The sequence below is a fragment of the Erinaceus europaeus genome, chromosome 19, assembly GCF_950295315.1.
Source record: "Erinaceus europaeus chromosome 19, mEriEur2.1, whole genome shotgun sequence".
Lineage (NCBI taxonomy): Eukaryota > Metazoa > Chordata > Mammalia > Eulipotyphla > Erinaceidae > Erinaceus > Erinaceus europaeus.
The window spans coordinates 54,772,934-54,792,731 of NC_080180.1; the positions used below are offsets into that span (position 1 = coordinate 54,772,934).

The following is a 19,798-nucleotide window of genomic DNA, read 5'->3' on the forward strand; positions in this document are numbered from 1 at the left end:
AGGTAGCATAATGGTTAAGGGAAGAGACTTTCATGCTTGAGGATACAAAGTCCCAGGTTCAATCTCTTATACCACTGCTAGTCAGAGATGAATAGTACTCTAGTTAAAGAGAAGGGAGGGAGGTGGGTAAAAAAAGTAAAGAAAAGCTATAAGCTGACTTTTGCAGTTAGATAAAGAAATGGAGATACAGACAGCACAGCGCTACACCCCTGTGCATTGCGGACTGGCCTGGGGCCTCAGTCACACACAGCAAAGCAGGTGCACTATCCAGGTGAGCTCTTCTGCCTGCCTCTCTTGCTCACTTTTTAAGAATTGAGTTGCATTTTAATTGTGGGACTTACGTGATTAGCTATATGATACACATTTTCTCGCAGACTGTAGCTTGTCTTTTTTTAATATTTACTTATTTATGTATTTATTCCCTTTTGTTGCCCTTGTTTCATTGTTGTAGTTGTTGTTATTGATGTCGTCGTTGGATAGGACAGAGAGAAATGGAGAGAGGAGGGGAAGACAGAGAGGGAGAGAAAGATAGACACCTGCAGACCTGCTTCACCACCTGTGAAGCGACTCCCCTGCAGGTGGGGAGCCGGGGGCTCGAACCGGGATCCTTACGCTGGTCCTTGCACTTGGTGCCATGTGTGCTTAACCCGCTGCGCTACCACCCAACTCCCCCGTCTTTTTTTTTTTTTTAATTTTTACAGTATCCATTGAAGAGCAGGAGTTTGAGATTTTAATGAAGTCCAATTGATTTCTTTTTCTTTTCTTTTTTTTTTGATGAGTCATGTTGATATTCTGTCTAAAGGAGCCTGTTTCCAAGTTAGTGCCACAAACCTTCCCTGTTATATTTTCAGCTAGAGATCACCGTGCTTCACCTTCACTGATCTGTAGTCTCTTGACAATCTTTCAATCATCATTTTTCTCTGAGCAGTTTGGGCTATTTCTGTAGCAAAGGTAGGCCCAGCCCATCATACCCCAGCTTGCAGAGAAGCATCTTAATTCCAAAACCTTCATTCACCAGGACGTTCAATCTTAGAAGCAGCTTACAGAAACATCGTGAATGCTCTACCTATATTCTGTTCCGAACAGAACACTGGAAAACACATTGGAGTCTCACGGGCTCTTTCTAACACACAGGCTCACTTGGGCCTCAGTTGACTTCTTCCTTCCACCAGAGCACAGCAGTGAATCGGCACGTGTGGGGTTCCCTTCCCAGGACAGAGCTGTGCAGCACCTGCTCTGTACTCCGGGCCTAGGTCTGCTCACCTAGGAGAAGAGCATTTGATCCTAAGGGTCACATTACGTGTGTGCGTGCAAATCAGAGTCCTGCTCAAGCAGAGCAGCATGCAGAGGGTCAGTGTCCACAGCCTGGAGACACATGTCACAACTCAGGACCCTGAGTTACCCCACGTGCTGCCCATGTGTGCAGGCAGAACGTGCCACCTTGAGTGAGCAAGGCAGCTCTCACGGAACAGGTTGGCAGCAAAGTGTTCAGCTCAATCAGCAACGTGAGTGACTCAGAGGCCTCCCAGTCGCTAGTCTTCCTTCTCCACCCCCCAAGAAAATGACTCACAGAAAGGAACCATGGGTAGGACTCTAAGAATACAGAGACTTCAGGGGCCGAGTGGCATACCGGGTTAAGCTCCCATAGTATGAAATGCAAAGACCTGCACAAGGACCCCTGTTCGAGCCATGGGGAGGCTTTACAAGTGGTGTGAAGGTATCTGCGGGTATCTGTCTGCCTCTCCTCTATCTCTCCCTCCCCTCTCAGTTTCTTTCTGTCATACCCAATAAAATGGAAAAAATGCCTGCCAAGAGCAGTGGATTCATAATGTCGGCACTGAGCCCCAGCAATAACCCTAGAGACCAAAAAACCAAAAATACAGAGACTTCGCCTTGTTAATGCTTGAATATTAATGAAAAGCACAAGTTTCTTGTTCCTTTAGAAAGAACTGACAATTTCTCCTCACTTCCTGGCTGAGAGCGGTCAGTTTCCTGCAAGTGAAAGAAGCACATTTCTTTTTTTCTTTAATTAATTTATTTTCCCTTTTGTTTCCCTTGTTGTTTTTGTTGTTGTTGTAGTTATTATTGTTGTAGTCATCGTCGTTAGATAGGACAGAGAGAAGTGGAGAGAGGAGGGGAAGAGGGGGAGAGAAAGATAGACACCTGCAGACCTGCTTCACCGCCTGTGAAGCCACTCCCCTGCAGGTGGGGAGCCGGGGGCTCGAACCAGGGCTCGAACCAGGATCCTTACTCCAGTCTTTGTGCGTCGCACCACGTGCGCTTAACCCAACTCCCGAAGCACATTTCTTTTATTATTATTACTAGTGATTTAATATCGATTTACAACATTTTAAGATAACAGGGATATAATTCCATACTGTTCTCACCACCAAAGTTCTGTGTCCCATTCCCTCCATTGGAAACTGAAGTGGTTCTCCCAAGGTCACAGATACAGGCTATTATTTCAATAACTGTCTGTGTGTTACAAGTATTACTAATTACAAGTGCCCCTCATTTCTTCCTTTTCTCTCAGAGAAGAGGAACAGTGCCTGGGGAAAAAGCCTATTTCTGCCTTCATCTGTAGCTTGTGTTCCTTCATAGGGGCCAAGGACTGTGTCTGTTATGGTCACTGTGTGCTAAGTGATGATATTAGGAGATCTTAGAGGTAAAATGTTGCCTTTTTTCTTCTAAATAGTTTCAAGGTCACCCCCCCTCCCCCGCCTGCCATTGTCTGCACAGCCCCATAACTCCTGGTTATGGAATCATGGCCTACTACCAGGCCTGTTTTTTCTGTTTGACCTTAGAGAGGAAGAGATACAGGACTGACACACAGCACTGCTCCACCTCTCGTGAAACTTCCCCTTGTCAAGGGACCACACACCCCCCCCCCCCAGGTCACATGTGACCTTGTCCTGGCCAGTTTTTTTTCTTGGAACCTGAACTTTTTTTTCTCCTTGAGGGGCAGTTGCTCATTCACAGTTGACATGGGTACAGTTTCTCACCTCCCTGGGGTAGGTGTCTGCAGAGAGCACTCTCACCCCCACCTTAGTCCTCTTCCACCATCGCGTACTGGAACCCCAAAGCCCACCTCCCACCTCCCTCTTCCTTTCCCAGACTCCTTTGCTTCAGTGTAATTCTGTGCTTCCAGAGGGTGCGCGTTTGTTCCACAAGGCCAGTACCTCCTCTCTGGCCAGGGTCCCAGAGCCCAGACTTCATTGCTGTGGGGCAGACAGGTGGAGCAAGGAGGGAGGGAAGATCAGGTGACCCAGCACACGGCCACATGCCCTCAGGGCCGCCTTCTTCCCTGTGTGACCGAAGGTGCGAGAGAGGCCTTGGTCAAACAGCCAAGATTGCGTTGAGTCTCTTGATCTGTTAGTTAGCAGGAGTGCCTCTTCCCAGTCCTGTCTCCTCTGTCACCGAGCTTCCTAGAGCGAGCAGTCACACTCCCTGCTTCTTCAGCAACACTGTGACTAAGACTCTAAATAAAGGCAGAGCCATTTATTCTGGAGGCAGCTCAGTGAGCAGAGGCTTAGCTTCCAAAGAGCCAGGGCTGGGGGCACACACTTGATGTGAAGACACACTCTTACCCCCCCCCCCCGCCCCTCCAGGCAAGGTCTCCTGCACTGGGGACTCCCTGCCCGACAGATCTCATCGGAACTGTTTTTTTGTTTGTTTTGCGTTTTTTTATATTTATTTCCCTTTTTATTGTTGTTGTTGCAGTTATTATTGTTGTCACTATTGGATAGGACAGAGAGAAATAGAGAGAGGAGGGGAAGAGAGAGAGAGACACCTGCAGGTCTTGCCTATGAAGCAACTCCACTGCAGGTGGGGAGCCAGGGGGCTGGAACCAGGGTCCTTATGCTTAACCCTCTGCACTACGGCCCGACTCCCCTCATCGAAGCTGTTAGTGGTCTGCAGTCCAGTGTTTCCATATTCCTCCAGGGGACTGGGACTGGCGTGCACTGGTTCTGACTTCAGACTGTGATGCCTGGGCAGGTTTAGTCTTCCTTGTGTGATGTTTGCAGAGTTGGGTAGAGTGCATGCTGGCTGTGCCTGAGGCCCAGGGTTCACTCCTGCTACCTTCCAGGTGCTTGCTTAGTGGCCGCCTGGGTCTGGGCAGTGCCTGGCGTATCCAGGGCGTGTTCCTAGAAGTAGAATTGCTGGGGAGATGGTACTCGTGTACGCCTGTGTGACTTCTTGAGGATTTGCCAGACTTGCAGCTTCCCTCCGTGTCCACCGACAGCTCCCGGGGCTCAGCTTCCTACTTCTTGGCCAACACTTGCTCCTTTTTTTGATGGTCCCCAGCCTCGGGCCAAGATGCTGTCCGTGCGGGTTTGATCTCTACTTTCCTGATGGCCAGTGGTGCTGTGCTCATGTGCTTTGGCCACTTGAATGTCCACTCAAGGCCACTCAGACTGTCAGTTTCTAGTTGGTTGTTGAGATTCAGTAAATATTCTGGATAACAGCACCCCGCTCTGCTATGTGACTTGCAAATGCCTACTATCAGTATCTTTCTCTTACAGACATTTAATACTGTGTAATTTTTTTCAATTCTTTATAATTATCAACTGACAAATGAAGAAGTTTTGTCTGATTCCACTTCAGTTAAGAAAGGAGGAAGACTAGCCACTCCTTTTGGCTTTGTTATTAATTAAAACTAGTAATGTTCATATTCATAGAAGCACCATTGTTTATAGCTAGTTTTGAAAAATCCCTAAGATTAATGGGGTTGTATATAGATAGTTGTGAGACTAGCTTTCTATTTTTATTTATTTATTTGTTTGCTTTTGCCTTCAAAGTTATTGTCGGGGCACTGTGCTGGCACTGTAAATCCACTGCGTCTGGTGGCCAGTCTTTTCCATTTTATTGGATAGGCCAGAGAGAAATTGAAAGAGGGAGGGAGAGAGAAAGACACCTGCAGACCTGCAGGTGGGGAGCAGGGATTTGAACCCAGATTCCTTTTGCTTAACTAGGTGTGCCACTGTCCGGTTCCAAGACTGAACTTCTATACAGATGCTGGGGGAAATCTGGACCTTGCCCTGTTTGGAGCAGTATAAAGTGTGCATTTCACCCCCACCTGGACACACACTGAGAGAGAGAGGCAGAGGGAGAGAATGAGCCACCGAGGGCCCTGTTAACTACACACCTAGAAAACCAAACCTAAAGTGTAACTAAGGGGAATTTTGGAAAACTGCCCCATTGTCTAGCACCTGCGTCACCCCACCCTGTGCAGCCTAAATCCCTCTCCTCACAATGTACAGCAACGATGTAATACCTGAGATTTACCCGCTGCCTTTCATGCTCAGTCTTGTCACTAAACCCTCCTAAAATCTTCATGAGGTGATGGTGAACAAATATTACTATTTACACTTAACTGCTTCACCTTATGTCCTCTCGTGTGCACACCTAAAAAGAACAATAGCAATATTTACCTTTAAAAAAACAGGGAAAAGTGGTCTGGGAGGTGGCGCAGTGGATAAAACATTGGACTCTCAAGCATGAGGTCCCGGGTTCAATCCCCAGCAGCACATGTACCAGAGTGATGTCTGCTTATTTCTCTCTCCTCCTGTCTTCTCATTAATGAATGAATAAAAACTTAAAAACAAAAACAGGGGAAAGATGGGAGTAATTAGGTGCATTTTCTCACGTCCACAAGTGAGGTGGGCCCTGAGAGCAAAGGGCCAGATCACAGCCAGCCTTGGGGCCTCTGGGGGGTTAGCTGTCCCCTGAGGGGACAGCTGAACAGGTCTACTTTGGGCCATTTTGGAGTGCTTAGCAAACAGGAGGCCCTGTACCCTCCTAGGGGGACAAGGCCACATGCACAGAACCTGTCATGGGCATCGTGTAAGAGCTGCTAGGCAGAGGAAATGAGTGAGTGTCTGGAGAAGTCTGCGGCCTGTGTAGACGCGTCCAGGAAGAGGGAGGCGTGAAAGGCAGGAAGAGGAAGCAGAGATGGGCCTCACTGTGAGGGAAGAAGGAAAGTCAGACTCCTCCTTATACTGGGGAGAAGCCTCAAGAGGGCTTGTGTCAAGATGACATGGCGCAGAAGCTCCATCAGTGACAGATGTCTATAAGTCAGAGCAGCGCTGCTGTCCACCGTGCCAGTCCAGAGCTGGCAGTCGCCAGGCCACGCAGACACCAGCTGACCAGTCTCATCAAGGGCATGGCAGCATAAGTGTCTTCGTGGGTCAAGTACACATGACCAGTCCACACTAACTACAGAATTGATGCTTCCCAGCACTCGAAATACTTATCCACAGGTCCATGGAGCAGTCAGATAGCAGAGTGTTTCCCGCTGAGGTTTCTTTCTGCCTCCCTGTCTCTGCTCTCACTTTACAGTAAAACAAGCGTCCTTTCCACAGTCTGTGTAGTGCTATGTCTAACATTTTGGTGGGTGATTTTGCTGTTTGCAGCGGTTCCTGAATGGGGTGCTCAGGCCCTGCGGGGCATCCCCAGGCTGTGTGCATCCTCTGAAGCTGTTAGCCGTGAGTTCAGTGTCAAGGAACCGGCAGGTCCCACTGAACAAGGTGTCTTCAGACAGAAGCACAGATACAACTGGGGTATAGAGAGCTCAGTGGCCATTGGCCATTTGTGGGATCCTAGCCCTGTGTTCCCCCCAGAAGCAAAGGGTCAGTATCAGTGATTGTCTGTTGCCAAGGATTCTGAAACTCAGCTGTCAGTGTGTGAAACCTACAGGGCCCAGAGCTTCTCAGGAAAAAATGACTTCCAAGGGTCAACCAGAAATGCAAAGTGTGAATGAGAGCGGGCTGTGTACTTGGCTGCAGTCCTGGGGCCTTTCACCTGTTGGTATCTTGTATCCAGTTCATCTGCTTCCATACAGGTTCTCTGGAGCAGCTTCTAGAGGCCCAGGTTTGGAGAGCTACAGCACAGCCTTCAGGTTCTTTCCGACCTCTGGTCTCCTTCCAGAGTCTCTTCTTTCTGAGACTGGAAGAAGGTTTTAGCTGCTTCATCTCAGTTTAACCTGATAGGAAAGTTGGTAACCTGTAAATATGAATAGGTTCACATGGTGTTGTAGAGTGTACATTTGCAATGTCTTCAGAAATATCAAACAAACAAAATTAGGAAAAGTTCATACTTCTATATCCAGTAACATGCCAATGTGCTTCAGACACAACCCTTTCATTAGGATTCCTTTGTTCAGCAATGTTCTAATTACCCCTTTATCTTTAAGCTCTACTTTCTCCCCTTCTATTGTGTCATTTTTCTTTGTGTTTCTCACATGTACAATAGACCTTATTCACAAGAGGGTGGAGCTGTGATCTAGAACGAGGCTGGTAATACAAGGAAACTTAAACAGGGTGGAAATTAAATAAATTTAAGTACAAAAAATGTGAAGGAAATTGGACCCGTCTTGCTGAGCACAGTACCCAGAGAACTCATTGGGAAATTAAATATTCATCACTGGCTAGAAATCAAGGACAAATGTTGAATCTGCCATGCAAATGGTGAGCAAGAACAGGTGAAAAGGTGGTGGCTGTTGACAGTCAGATGCTAGCGGTGGGGGGAGCAGGGGGTGAGGTTCTGGAAACACCCATGAATTCTCCAGAAACATTGCCTAGCAGCTCCTCTCCCACCTCAACAGCCGGCCTTCCCCGTACCCATCCATTCGGATTTACAGGAAGTCCTCTTTCTGGGGATGTGCAAGCCAAGCTCACATCAGAGCTGGCAGCCCCGAAGTGTACTGGCTCCCAGTCTTACTCTTTTTGCCCCGTGGGTTATTGCTGGAGCTCTGTGCTTATACAGTTGTAGTAATCCCGGTGGACTGATGAAGAGACACCATAGCAGTGCTCCGCTGCTCATATTTCCCACCATGATGCTTTGACCCATGAACAGTGAAGTGTGTGCTCTGCCAGGGGAGTCATTTAAAATGAAGGCGCCAGAGAGAGGCGCCTCAGGTAGGTGCTGGATTCAACCCCAGGCACCACACAGGAGCTACGTGAATGATGGCGTGGTGCACGGCTGTGTGTCTTATCTAAACGTATCATTAAAATTGGTACTGGTCTTTGGGGAAAACACAAGGTGAAACTTGGACTGGGTGTGGTGTATTGGGAAGGAGGGGACTGGCCAGGACAAAGAGGCACTGGGATCCTGTTGTGTAGACACCAGTCAAGGGGGGAGGAGAGAAGAGGTCGTGCCTGTGATAGACTGTGCTGTAAGCCACAGAGCGCCAGTCAGGCTGGACTGGAAGAGGCCAGAGCTCATTTCCTTCGGACCTGCCAATTTCTGATTTAGACACTGGCGTATACTCAGGGATAACACTTGGTATTCTAAAACCAATCTTTTAGATATCTTACTTTTTTATTAAAGTGTAACTGGTAAGTACAGGTATGCAGAGTGCTGGTTTCTGTATTGATGGACAGCGCAGTTAAGTCACTACAGGGCAAGCCTCACACTTGTAGCATGTGACAGGACTGTCCTTCCTGATGGTGCGGATAATTGAAGTCAGGTCTTCGAGCAGCTTTGTTCCCAACACAGTGGCATTGTAGATGTCTGGGACTCATCTCCCGTCTCTGTGAGTGAGACACAGGTCTCCACCCACTCACCTATCGGGGGATTCGCTGTCTCCCCTTCTCGGTTAGAAGGACATGGGCGTGTGCCTTCATTTTTTTGTGCACACTCAGTAAAACTGCAGTTTGATCTGCTTTTGATTTTTCTTTTTTCCAGGCGCTTCCACACCAACAGAGGCCCAACTGTTGCCTTTTCTGTTTGTTCGAGCTTATCCTCTTGTGGACAGTAGTTCTCTCTGGTGTGAGGTGACACCTCAGTGTGGCTCTGCCCTGCAGTACAGACGACAGACGACCATTGGGGGACGATCAGTGGTGCGGGGGAGGCTTTTACCTACCTGTTAGCCTTTGGGGCAAAAGGCCTGTTTAGTTCCTATAACCCCACTTTTCAAATCGTTTGCAAGTTAGTTCTGTGTATCCTGGATATTAAAATCAAGAGTTTTTCTCATGAGTATTTTTTTCCCATCCCTTAAGCTGCCTGTCCACTTTGGTGGTGGCTACCTTCCCTGTGCAGATGCTCGTTACTGGTGTTGCTCCCACCTGCTGGTTTGTGTTCTTGGTGAGATGCCTGTCCTACATGTTCTCTCAGGAGTTTGCCAACACCAGGTCTTATGTTTAATGTACTTTGAGTTATTTTTGTGACAGGCATTTACTCTTGAGCTTTCTCTTCAGATAAAACTATCTGGTAGATTTTTTTAATTGGGGCTACACTGGTTTGTATTTTTTTTTTTTGTATTATTTACTTTGTAGAGATTGGGAGACACTGCTTCAACCACTTACAGAGCTTAAGCCTTTAGGTGGGGACCAGGGGCTTGACCCTTGCACATTGCTCTTCTGGGTCGATGCCACCTGGCCCACAACATTTTCTAAGTTTCAGTGGAGCAGCATCAGAGCTCAGCATCTATAAAGCTGTGCGGTGAATCTAAGCTACACTTACCACCTAATTAACCCCCTTCGCTCTCCGTACTACTACAACCTTCCTCCCCCTCCCTATATCCCCTAATAGGCTTTTAGGTTGTCTCTCTCTCTGCGCTGTTGAATATAGATACACAGAGGTAGAATGGCTTTACCATAAGATTCCTTGTCTTTCTGATAGTAGCTGGTGTAAGGTGAGCTCTCTGTGGTTTTGATTTGCATTCCCCTAATTAGTGAAGCAGAGCATCTCATCTGCCTGTCCACCATTTCCTCATCAGCTTCAGTCACATAGGTGTCTTTTCACAGCCTAGTTGTTTTTTAACTGGATTATCTTAATGATTTGTCTTTGGAGTCAAGTTCATAAAATCGCCTCTAGTTCCACCCTGCTTAACTTATGAGATCAAAGATAAGGTAAGACTACTAATGTCAAGAGGGGTACCACCTCTGTTTTCTTCTAAGGTTTTTAGGTTTTATATTACAAGCCTTGAATCCATTTTTAATCAATGTGTGTGTTGTAAGATACCAGTTTAGATATATTCTTTTCCATGTGACTGCTAGCCTTCCTTCCCAGAATTAGGAGGGGCCAGGCAGTGGTGCACCTGGTTCAGGCTTCACGAGTGGTGAAATAGGGCTGTAGGTGTCTCTACCCAATAATAAATAGATTTTAAAAACTGTCCTTTCCTCAGTGGGCATTATTGGCTCTTACCCATGATAGCTGGCAACTGTGCAGGAGTTTATATTTCTCTGTCATTTAGCAAACTCCTCTAATTACTATGGTTTTACAATATAGTTTAAAATCAGTATGGTGGCTTCAGCTTCATGACTGCTTTGTCAACTGTTCTTGTGTGTTAAAATTTGAGGATGTTTTCTATGAGAAATGACATTGAATCTACAGATGATCTGAGCACGATAATCTCATTTTAACAATATTCTTGGGAGTCGGGCTGTAGCACAAGGACCGGCATAAGGATCCCAGTTCGAACCCCGGCTTCCTACCTGCAGGGGAGTCACTTCACAGGCAGTGAAGCAGGTCTGCAGGTGTCTATCTTTCTCTGTCCTATCCAACTACAACAATAAAACAACAAGGGCAACAAAAGGGAAGAAATAAATAAATATTAAAAAAAAAAACAATATTCTTTCAGCAAAGAAGTGGGTGGTGGCACAGCTGGCTGAGCGCATATATTTTAGTACACAAGGACGCGGGTTCAAGCCCACAGTCCCCACATGCTGGGAGAAACTACACAAGTAGTGTTTCTCTTTCCTCAATAAATAAGTTCGTAAAAAAAAGATGGTATATTTAAGCAATTTCTATCATTTAAGTTCTTAAAGTTTTTGTTTATTGTTCACTTCCTCTGTTCTATTTTTTTCTAAGCATGTTATTGACTTTCATGCCATTGTGAACGGGATATTTTTATTTCATTTTCTAATGTTTAGTCACTGTAGAAAAAAATGAGATTGCAGGATATTGGCCTGAATTTGAGTGGTCTTCAGAGTTTTTTTATTAGAAAGGTGAAAGAGTCAGACATAATTAACAATGACATGTGCTGCCAGGGATTGAACTCAGGACCTCTTGCTTGAGAGTCTAATGCCCTATCCATTGTGCTTTACTGACTGTCCTGCTAGACTCCCAATACAATGGGAACAAGAGGTAAGAGTGGACACCCTTGCTGTATTCCTGATTACAGAGATGAAGCTTCTAGATCTTTCAGTATAATTTTAGCTGTGGATTGATCCTGGTAATTTTTATTCCATCGGTTGCTAGTTTGTTGATTATCCAAAAATCTATAAAGTGACTATGATTTTGTCATTCTATTAATGTGTCACACTGAATAATATTCCTACATTAGCATATCCCTGCATTCAATGCTAACTTCTGCTTGGTCCTTGTATCATAGCTTGAGAATTTTTGCATCGGGGCCAGGTGGTGGCTCACATTACACAAGGACCCAGGTTCCTGGTCCCACCTGCAGGGGAATCTTCTCAGTGGTGCTGTAGGTGTCTGTTCTCCCCCCCTCAGTTTGTCTCTGTCCAATAAGGAATTAAAAATAAATTTCAAAGAAAAGTTTTATATTTAGCAGGGATATTGGTCTGTTATTTACTTACCTGGTTTTGTTATCAGTGTTATGCTGGCCTCAGCCTAATGCTTTTGAAAGTGTTTTCAAGAAGTTTGAGACGGTCTGGTAGAATTTGCCACTGTAACCATGTGTTTGTAGGTTTTCAATTAGTGATTCAACCTCCTTACTTGCTCTTGATCTTGGTGGGCTATGTATTTTTCATGGCAGTCTTCTATGATCCTTTATATAGCAGTAACCATCATTTCTGATTTGAATCATCTCTGTTCCGACCTTATTGAAAGGCTCATTTAATGTATCTGTTTGGAAAAAACAGCTGTAGTATCACTTAACTAAGAACTTTGTTAACTGCCTGCGATATATTATTTCTCCTTTGACCCCTTACTTATTCTTGGTCACATAAGTAATTTTTCAGAAGCTCTTCTTGTGTCTTTAGGATTCAGGTGATACCGAGGTTACCCTATTATTGCTCTGTCTGCTCTGCCCTTTAGATAGGTTAGTTAACACATGCTTAATAGATTTTTTAGATGCTGCAGTGTATATTTATAGTCTAACCCTCAGGAGTCTTTGAAAGACAGCATATTGTTTTTCTGATTTATGGTGGCCGGAGATTGACCCTGGGCTGTTGCAGCCTCAGGCAGCAGAGTCTCTTGTATGGCCATTATGCTATCTCAGTCAGTTTAGGATTTTCCTTTGAGCTGTATCTAGATGTCTCACGGATAAAACAGTCCATTCGACGATAACAGCAATTTAGTTTTTCAATCACTTATGCCACTTTATTCTTCCCTTTTACATTTTTAATATCCTGTGTTCATTAACACATTGTAGAAATGTTTTCTAAAGTCTGCCTTCACTTTTACTACTGCCTGTCTACTTTTCATTACCTTTTTTTCTTTTTTCCCAGGGTTAGTGCTGGGGCTCGAACCGGGGTCCTTACACCACGTGTGCTTAACCCGCTGCACTACCGCCTGACCCCCTTTTCATTTTACCTGTGGAGTTTGCACTAAGAAATCTGGTCCTAGACCCTAATGACGATTCCTTTATAAAAGGTTGCAATCCCTACTTTTCCCCTGGATGCTTTTATAATTCCTTGGTTTTAGGAGATACCATAATAGCTGCGCAAAAGCCTTTTATGCCTCAAGCTCCATGAGCTGAGTTCTGATTTTTTAAAAGGGTGAACCTGAAGTTCTTCAAATGTTTGTTTTTCCCCCACCGGGGCTCAGTGCCAAAACTCTGTATCTACTGCTCCTGGTGGCCATCTGATTGGGTAGCGTGGTGGGGAGGAGAAAGACTGCTTGTGAAGCATCCCTGGGAGCAGGGATGCAAATGGAATCCTTGAGCTTAGTTCTACTGGGGCTAACTGGGTGTGCCAACCCCCCCCCCCCCCAGCCCAGCCCCAGTTTCTCCGGATTGCAGCCATCACTATACTTGACTCCTGCAGGTGGGAGATACACTTCTTCATTATCCTAACTCGCTGTTTTCAAGTCACTGATGCAGTCTGCTCAACCCTAGAATTTGCTCATTTCTTGAGATTTTCATGCCTCTGAACTCAGTTATCAGTCCTTCATCCCTCAAACTGGGGGGGGGGGGGGGGTGGCAGAGTAACTCACTGAAACCATCTCCCTGCTTCCTAATGTGATCTGGTCCTGCAAGCGGACTGTATAATTTATCTGCCCAGGTTTAGTCCCTCTGCAGTGCACTTATGAAGCCTGGCTCCCCCCAGGGCCTGTGGTGCTGGACATCTGACACTTCCTTGAAAAAGAGGAGACAAAGTTTAAATGACTTACTCTGTCAGAATGCTGAGGGAATCAAGGCGTAAGGACCCAGGACCAGCTCCCCACCTGCAGGGGAGTTGCTTCACAAGCGGTGAAGCAGGTCTACAGGTGTCATTCTTTCTCTTCTCCTATCCATCAATAACAATAATAATTAAAAAAAAAAAAACCCCACCGGTCCTACTTCAGAGGGGCTGTTAGCATTCAAGGATTCCAGCAGCCCCAAGATCCGTGGCGCTCTCCTGGGACCTGATGTCCCATTGCAGACTAAAGGTGTTGAGACTGGCTTCGAGTAGTGAATTATGCATGTGGTGTTGCCCCGCAAATGAAGATTCCCTTATTAAAATACTTATCTCTGAGCCCTCAAGAGTTTGGAAGAATTAGAGGAGTTAGGTCCCCACCAGAGCTGCACAGAACTCTCTGGAAGAGGCCCCCTCAGGCTGGGCAGGCTGCCTAGAAGGAGAGAGCTTGGAAAACAAGTGGAAGCACCCAGTACTTGCAGAGCTTGAAGAGACTGAGGAATCAGGACACAGGGAGTACCTCACCGACCACAGTCACTGGCTCTTCCCAAGCAGGGTGCCTGTCCCCAGGTGTTTACGGTGAACAGTGGTTGGTCAGGTTAATATGTATAGGGAGCAAGTGGTGTCAGACACCTGTACCCAGCTTAGGCCATGTTCAGCGTCCCCAGGAACAGGGTCACACTGTCTGGCGTTCCAGGACAGATGACTCTACTGTGACCTCTTACCACAGACAGGTGGCTCCATGGCATTTCAGTCCAGCAGCACCTCCTCGCTCTCTCCCTGGCAGCAGGTAGAGTTCAGGCACTGCCATCACCCAAAGGAAGACAGTGAAACCATGCTGCCTCTCCTGCTGCTCTCTCCACCTGAAGAAGACAAAACCGCCCACCCGTGTGGTGAATGGTGCAGGGGCACCCCCTACAGAAAAGTTTAAGTCTCTTGCCTGGAAAGCTAAGCTTTCTGTATCACTGGTATAAGTCTTTCTGCCGCTCATTTTATAGGAGGGGGAATGGATGGTGGGGTGGTGATGCGTGATGCTGGGTCTCAGATGCTCACCCTCACTTTTCCCAGTGACTTCTGTTCATTGCTGGCGTTTCCCGAAACAAGCGGAGCCTGGATTGCTTTACCGCACAGCTTGCTGACCAGGTGCTTCTGCTTTCTTGAAAACACAAAGGGGAAGTTAATATTGTTTTCACCTGAGTAATAAGACTAGGTCAGCTTCAGTCATTACACCACGTGGAGATCAGGATCCATGCTCCCTCATGTGGGGTCATAGTGGTAGTGTGTTAAAACAGCGACCTGGTGTATGTTTGTAGGCTTGCCTATAACTCACAGAACGGAGGGTGGTTCAGGTCTGGGGCCACTTGGTAGAGAAAATGGCTGAGTGGGTATGGAGCCCCCGATGTTGTCCTTGATGGAGCTGTTATTCAGCTTGAAATATACAGTGGCTAGTAATTAATGAGCGGATAAAATGTGAGGTCTGTGTAATACAGTGGGCTATGAGAAAGGGGTGCCTGCAATTGCCACAAGATGGGTAAATTTGAGGGCATCGTGCTAAGTGGCACAAGGCCGAGAAAGACATGCATTGCAAAACTTCACTTAAAGGTAGACTCTGGGGGCTGGGAGGTGGTGCACCAGATTAAACGTACATAGTACAAAGTACAAGGATCCCAGTTTGAGCCTCCTGGCTCCTTACCTACATTATGCAGCAGGTGTCTGTATTTCTCTGTCCTACCCAATAAAAATGGCAGCCAGGAGCAGTGAATTAGTAATACCAGCACCAAACCCCAGTGTAAACGGAGAGGCAAAAAAACAAAAGAGATAGACTCTAAAAAGCCAAATTCAGAGAGCAGAGTAGCAGTTACCAGGGGCTAGGGAAATGGAAAGACGTAGGTCAGTTATAAGTGAATCACCAGCCGCAGTGCTGGGTCACGTCCTTATATAATTGAAAGGTGCAAAGTGAGACCTCACTCTCACCATAAAGAAACTAATTCTGTCCCCACCTGTTCTCTAGGAACAGTGCAGACACCAAGCCCCAAAATTCTATTTTTTTAGCGTAAGGATCCCGGTTCCAGCCCCCGGCTCCCCACCTGCAGGGGAGTCGCATCACAGGCGGTGAAGCAGGTCTGCAGGTGTCTGTCTTTCTCTCCTCCTCTCTCCATTTCTCTCTGTCCTATCCAACAGCAGCAAGGGCAGCAAAATGTTCTCTATGAACAGTGCAGACACCAAGCCCCAAAATTCTATTTTACTGGAGACTAAGTACTGTCTTTGTCTAAACAAGGTAAAAAAAGAGGTGGGGAGGGAATGGCTGCTAGGAATGGTGGACTCACAGTGCCAGCACCAAGCCCCACCCAGGTCGCTAACTACTGGTCTTTCGGCTCTGCCCTGAGGGCTCCAAGCAGAGAACACTGCCCGAGTCACAGCCCTCCTCTCTCTCTGCATTGCAGCTGGTGAGCGACTTGCTGGAGTTCTGCTTTTATACCTTCCGCGAGTCCCAGGCCCTGAAGGTGGAGTTCCCCGCCATGCTGGTGGAGATCATCAGCGACCAGCTGCCAAAGGTGGAGTCCGGGAATGCCAAGCCCCTGTACTTCCACAGGAAGTGACCCGAGACACCCTGCCCGGAGAACTTTGCCTTAAGTTTCCCCGAGTTAATCCACACCCAGGAGGGACCCCAGAAATCCTCCTTGTCACCTGTGGTGGGCAAGCCACACGAGCCGGGAGTCACGTCCAGGGTCTGGAGCCGGGAAGCTGTGGGGCGTAGGTCTGGCAAGGCCCCAGCAATGGGTCTTCAAGGATTCCTCCCTCTCCAACCCCAGCGCTGAGACACTCGCTCCTGTCCCTCTGGATGAAAAGCCATATCTAGTCAATAACTCTGATTTTGATACTTTAACAGATGGAGGTTTTAACTATGCCATGTAGTTTCTGCTCTGTTCGCTTGTTTTAAAAGGGTTCAAAGACTAACAGACTTTTTCAAGCTTACCCTTGGTTTGCACATTAAAAAAAAAAGCATATAGTCGACATGGGGCATTAATATCCTTTTGTTATTTAAAAAAAAACCCTACAGATTCCTGTTGTGTAAGAACAGAACACGTGGCGTGGAACAGCAGCTGGGGGCCTCTGCACGGCCACCCCCACGTGCTTTCTGTATCACTGGTATAAAAAAAAACCCTTAGCGTCCATTTATTATTTAATTAGACTGGATAAGATGTTAAAAACAAATGCCTTGGTTTCAATTTCTAAGTATCTATTGTGTTGGCTTTACAAATAATTTTTTGCTGTGCTGTACATTACTGTATGTATAAACTGTGAAGGCTCTGAAATATGGTATAAGGAACTTTTTGTAAATGAGACACATACAAAAAAACTTTAATGGTTAATAGGATGACTGGGAAAGTATTTTTGAAAGAATTCTATTTTGCTGGAGACTATTTAAGTACTATCTTTGTCTAAACAAACAAGGTAAACTTTTTTTTTGTAAAGTGAAATGTTCTGCATGCATAATGAACCGTTTACAGTGTATTTAAGAAAGGGAAAGCTGTGCCTTTTTTAGCTTCATATCTGATTTACCATTTTACAGTCTCTGTTGTAAATAACCACACTGAAACCTCTTTGGTTGTCCTTAAGCCTTTCTACCTTTTCTGTACTCTGGTTCTGTCCTGGGTCTCCTGCTGGGGGTGTTGGTGGGACTGAAGCCTGGTTCCTGGCTTCTCTGTTCTGGCTATAGTGGGGGTACACCCTGAGGTGGCCCTGCCACAACCCACAGGTGCCAGGGGGGTAACAGGCTTGTGAGAGATGGTCCCAGGAGTCCTGTCCCTGGAGAAGCAGCACTGCTTCAGGGACAGTGGCTCGTGGAACATCGTTCTCCAGTTGAGTAGAATTTTCTCCTCGAGGGGGGAAAGAAATGCCATGCATCCTCCACGTCCTTGTAAGGGAAGCATTCCCTTCCTGGCCCAGTGGGCTCTGGGCTTCTGTACGCCAGGAGACAGAAGCACATGGTCCTGCCAGGACACACACGGGCAAGAGTGTACTGGTCAGGTCCCATCGGAGTGGCATGGAGACCACAAGATGACAAGGGGGTTTTTAGATTTTTAAAAGGTAGGTTTTAAAAATAAATTTTATACATAAACAATTTTAAGGGAAAGAAAAAAAAAAAAACCCTGCAGATCATATAAGCAAGACAGTGGCACTAGGATTTCTAATTCATGAGTCTGTTTGGCACTGATGCAACTTACGGCTTTTCTCTTGCCCCCTCTCCCCCTTCCCCAGATCACAAACCTCTAGCTGTTTGGGGAAAGTAACTGTATGATTGCACTAAATAGACTACTTTGAATAGAGGCCAAGTTAATCTCTTGAAAGTGATGATAATCATCAGGTTCTCAGTGAAATGGCTTCCCCTCCCCAAAGCTAAAGTGGGAGCATCTCGAGGCCAGGAGAAGGGTTCCCCTTGCAGGGGACACCACCATAGCAAGAGGACGGCTTGGCAAGGCTGACCTCAGTGGGAGTCTCTTACATCTTTCATGATTTCAGGAGTTTGATTTCTAGGCAGAACTTTCAATACCGTCCACTTCCGCGCACAGCAATATGAAAGCCACACTTGGGAGGGAGGTAACAAGACACATGCGTGCAGATGGGTGTTCCCAGAAAAGGCTGAGCAACTTCTAGCTCTCTTTCTAAAGAGGTGGGAACTGTACCCAGGTCTTGTACTGAGGTTCCTGGCCCACTCTGCTTGATGCGGCAGCAAAGCCATATTCTAGTAGAAATTCACTGTTGAATGCCTGTCCCAGTTCAAACTGTCTGTCTGCTCTTATTTTTGTACCATATTGCTCTTAAAAAAACAAAAAAAAACAAAAATCTTGGTTTGGTACAATTCATAATTCACCAAAACTTCTTCATATAATTAAACACACTAAATTAGTTTAAAATGAAGCAATTTATATCTTTATGCAAAAACATGTCTGTCTTTGCAAAGGACTGTAAGCAGATTACAATAAATCCTTTACTTTAATCACCTGTTGTTTTAGAAACGCTTCATTTGAATGTCTACAGAACACCTGGAGTCTGAAGTGGGTATATGTGCTCAGTCCACACCCAGAATGGACTGGTGGGATTTCTTCCAGGTCAGAGACATGTGAGTCACGTCCTAGCTCTTTTGAGTCTTAAGTAGATGCCACTGAGATTTGGTTGCAGGGGGTCGAGGCAGAGTACACACACTGCCATGTGAGAGGACTCAGGTGTGAGCCCCTACTCACCTGCAGGGGGGATCTTCATGAGCCGTGAAGCAGGTCTACAGGTGTCTATATGGTTCTCCACTCTCAATTTCTCTGTCCCATCAAAAACAAAATAAATAGCAAAAAGAGAAAAAAATGGCTGCCAGTACCCAGCCCCAGCAGCAACGCTGGTGGCGGTGTGTGTGTTTCCCTGAAGTGCCCTGGACCAGCGTAGTGACGACTGCTGCCAAGTAGCTGTTCAGATTACTATTCAGCTTCCTTGCTCTGACTGTGTTACAGACGTAATACTTTGAGAGAGGCCACACAACTTTGTAATATTATAATGCTTCATTTCTGCTATCCCACTGTTAAGCTCTTCCTAAGCCTAATTCATGAGTTAAACTCAGGGCCCAGACAGTGGCACATGTGCTATACTGCTGCAGGGGTCTCGCTATCCCCCTCAACTTCTCTCTGTACTATCCTAGTAAATAAAGTTGAGATAAACTTTATTTAGGGATGAGGGGTGGGGGACCCACCATGGGGCTCGGTGCTGGTGCTGGGCCTCGTTCTCCATGAGTGAGATTCTGGCATTTTCCTTCACCATGAAAATCAGTCACTGGACAGACTGAGACACACACTCACGTGAGCTGGCCAGGTGTCCCGTGGGATGCCGAGTTCTACCTTGCGACTGGCTCATCATCCAGGATGGCAAAGGCTGCCCTCCGTATGGATAACTGTGCTCACAGACTGCTCCTCCGGACTCCGGTATCACTGTGGACCACACGTGAGAAGTCAGCGAACAGCAGCTCATTCTGAGCTAGTAGACGTCGTTCCAGGGCTGCCAGTGTAGCACGTCAGAGGGTGTCTGCTTTGCTGTGGGCAGGACCCAGGTTCCAGCCTGGCCCCCCAACACACTGGGCAAAGATCTGGTGCTGTGGCATCTTTCTTTGCTGTCTTTTGTTCTATCTGGGGGAAAAAAATCACCCCAAAGTAGTGAAAACCCAGATCTACTCCTAGAACACGTGCTGTAAATGACGATGACTTTCTATCACAAGCTTACAAACCTGGGCCCACAGAGCAGCAGCAGCAGCACCTGTCACACACACAGAAAGAGAGCCCCTACTTGGAGTAAAAGGCAGCTGGGGCTGCAAGCCCCTGAGGCTAGCGGGAGTCCACACCCTGGTGTTTCCCTGTTCAGAGCGGGTGACCTGCACAAAGAGTAGGGTCAGGTGTGACTGTGTCTCTTAAGAACTTGCAAACTCACTCTGAGGCCCAAAGAATTCACATTCA

General features: G+C 46.6%; 1 protein-coding gene and 1 long non-coding RNA gene across 4 annotated transcripts in view; one reads left to right on the top strand and one right to left on the bottom strand.

The window, feature by feature from the left end:
* NR3C2 (nuclear receptor subfamily 3 group C member 2) overlaps positions 1 to 18,309 on the top strand; it is a 335,429-nt gene extending 317,120 nt beyond the window's left edge. For both annotated transcript variants that reach the window (XM_060178985.1, XM_060178986.1), the window contains exon 9: positions 15,749 to 18,309. In XM_060178985.1, coding sequence (XP_060034968.1) covers positions 15,749 to 15,904 — 156 coding nt within the window. In that variant the 3' untranslated portion in view covers positions 15,905 to 18,309. The remainder of the gene's footprint in view (positions 1 to 15,748) is intronic.
* LOC132534650 (uncharacterized) lies at positions 6,226 to 13,790 on the bottom strand. Of its 2 annotated transcripts, none has more exons than XR_009546386.1 (3): positions 13,300 to 13,790; positions 11,544 to 11,811; positions 6,226 to 7,002 (listed from the first exon to the last, which is right to left on the bottom strand). It is a non-coding gene; the product is annotated as an uncharacterized LOC132534650 (long non-coding RNA). The 2 variants fall into 2 exon arrangements; XR_009546385.1 differs by lacking the exon at positions 6,226 to 7,002 and adding an exon at positions 8,458 to 8,798.
* Positions 18,310 to 19,798: the final 1,489 nt, after the last annotated feature.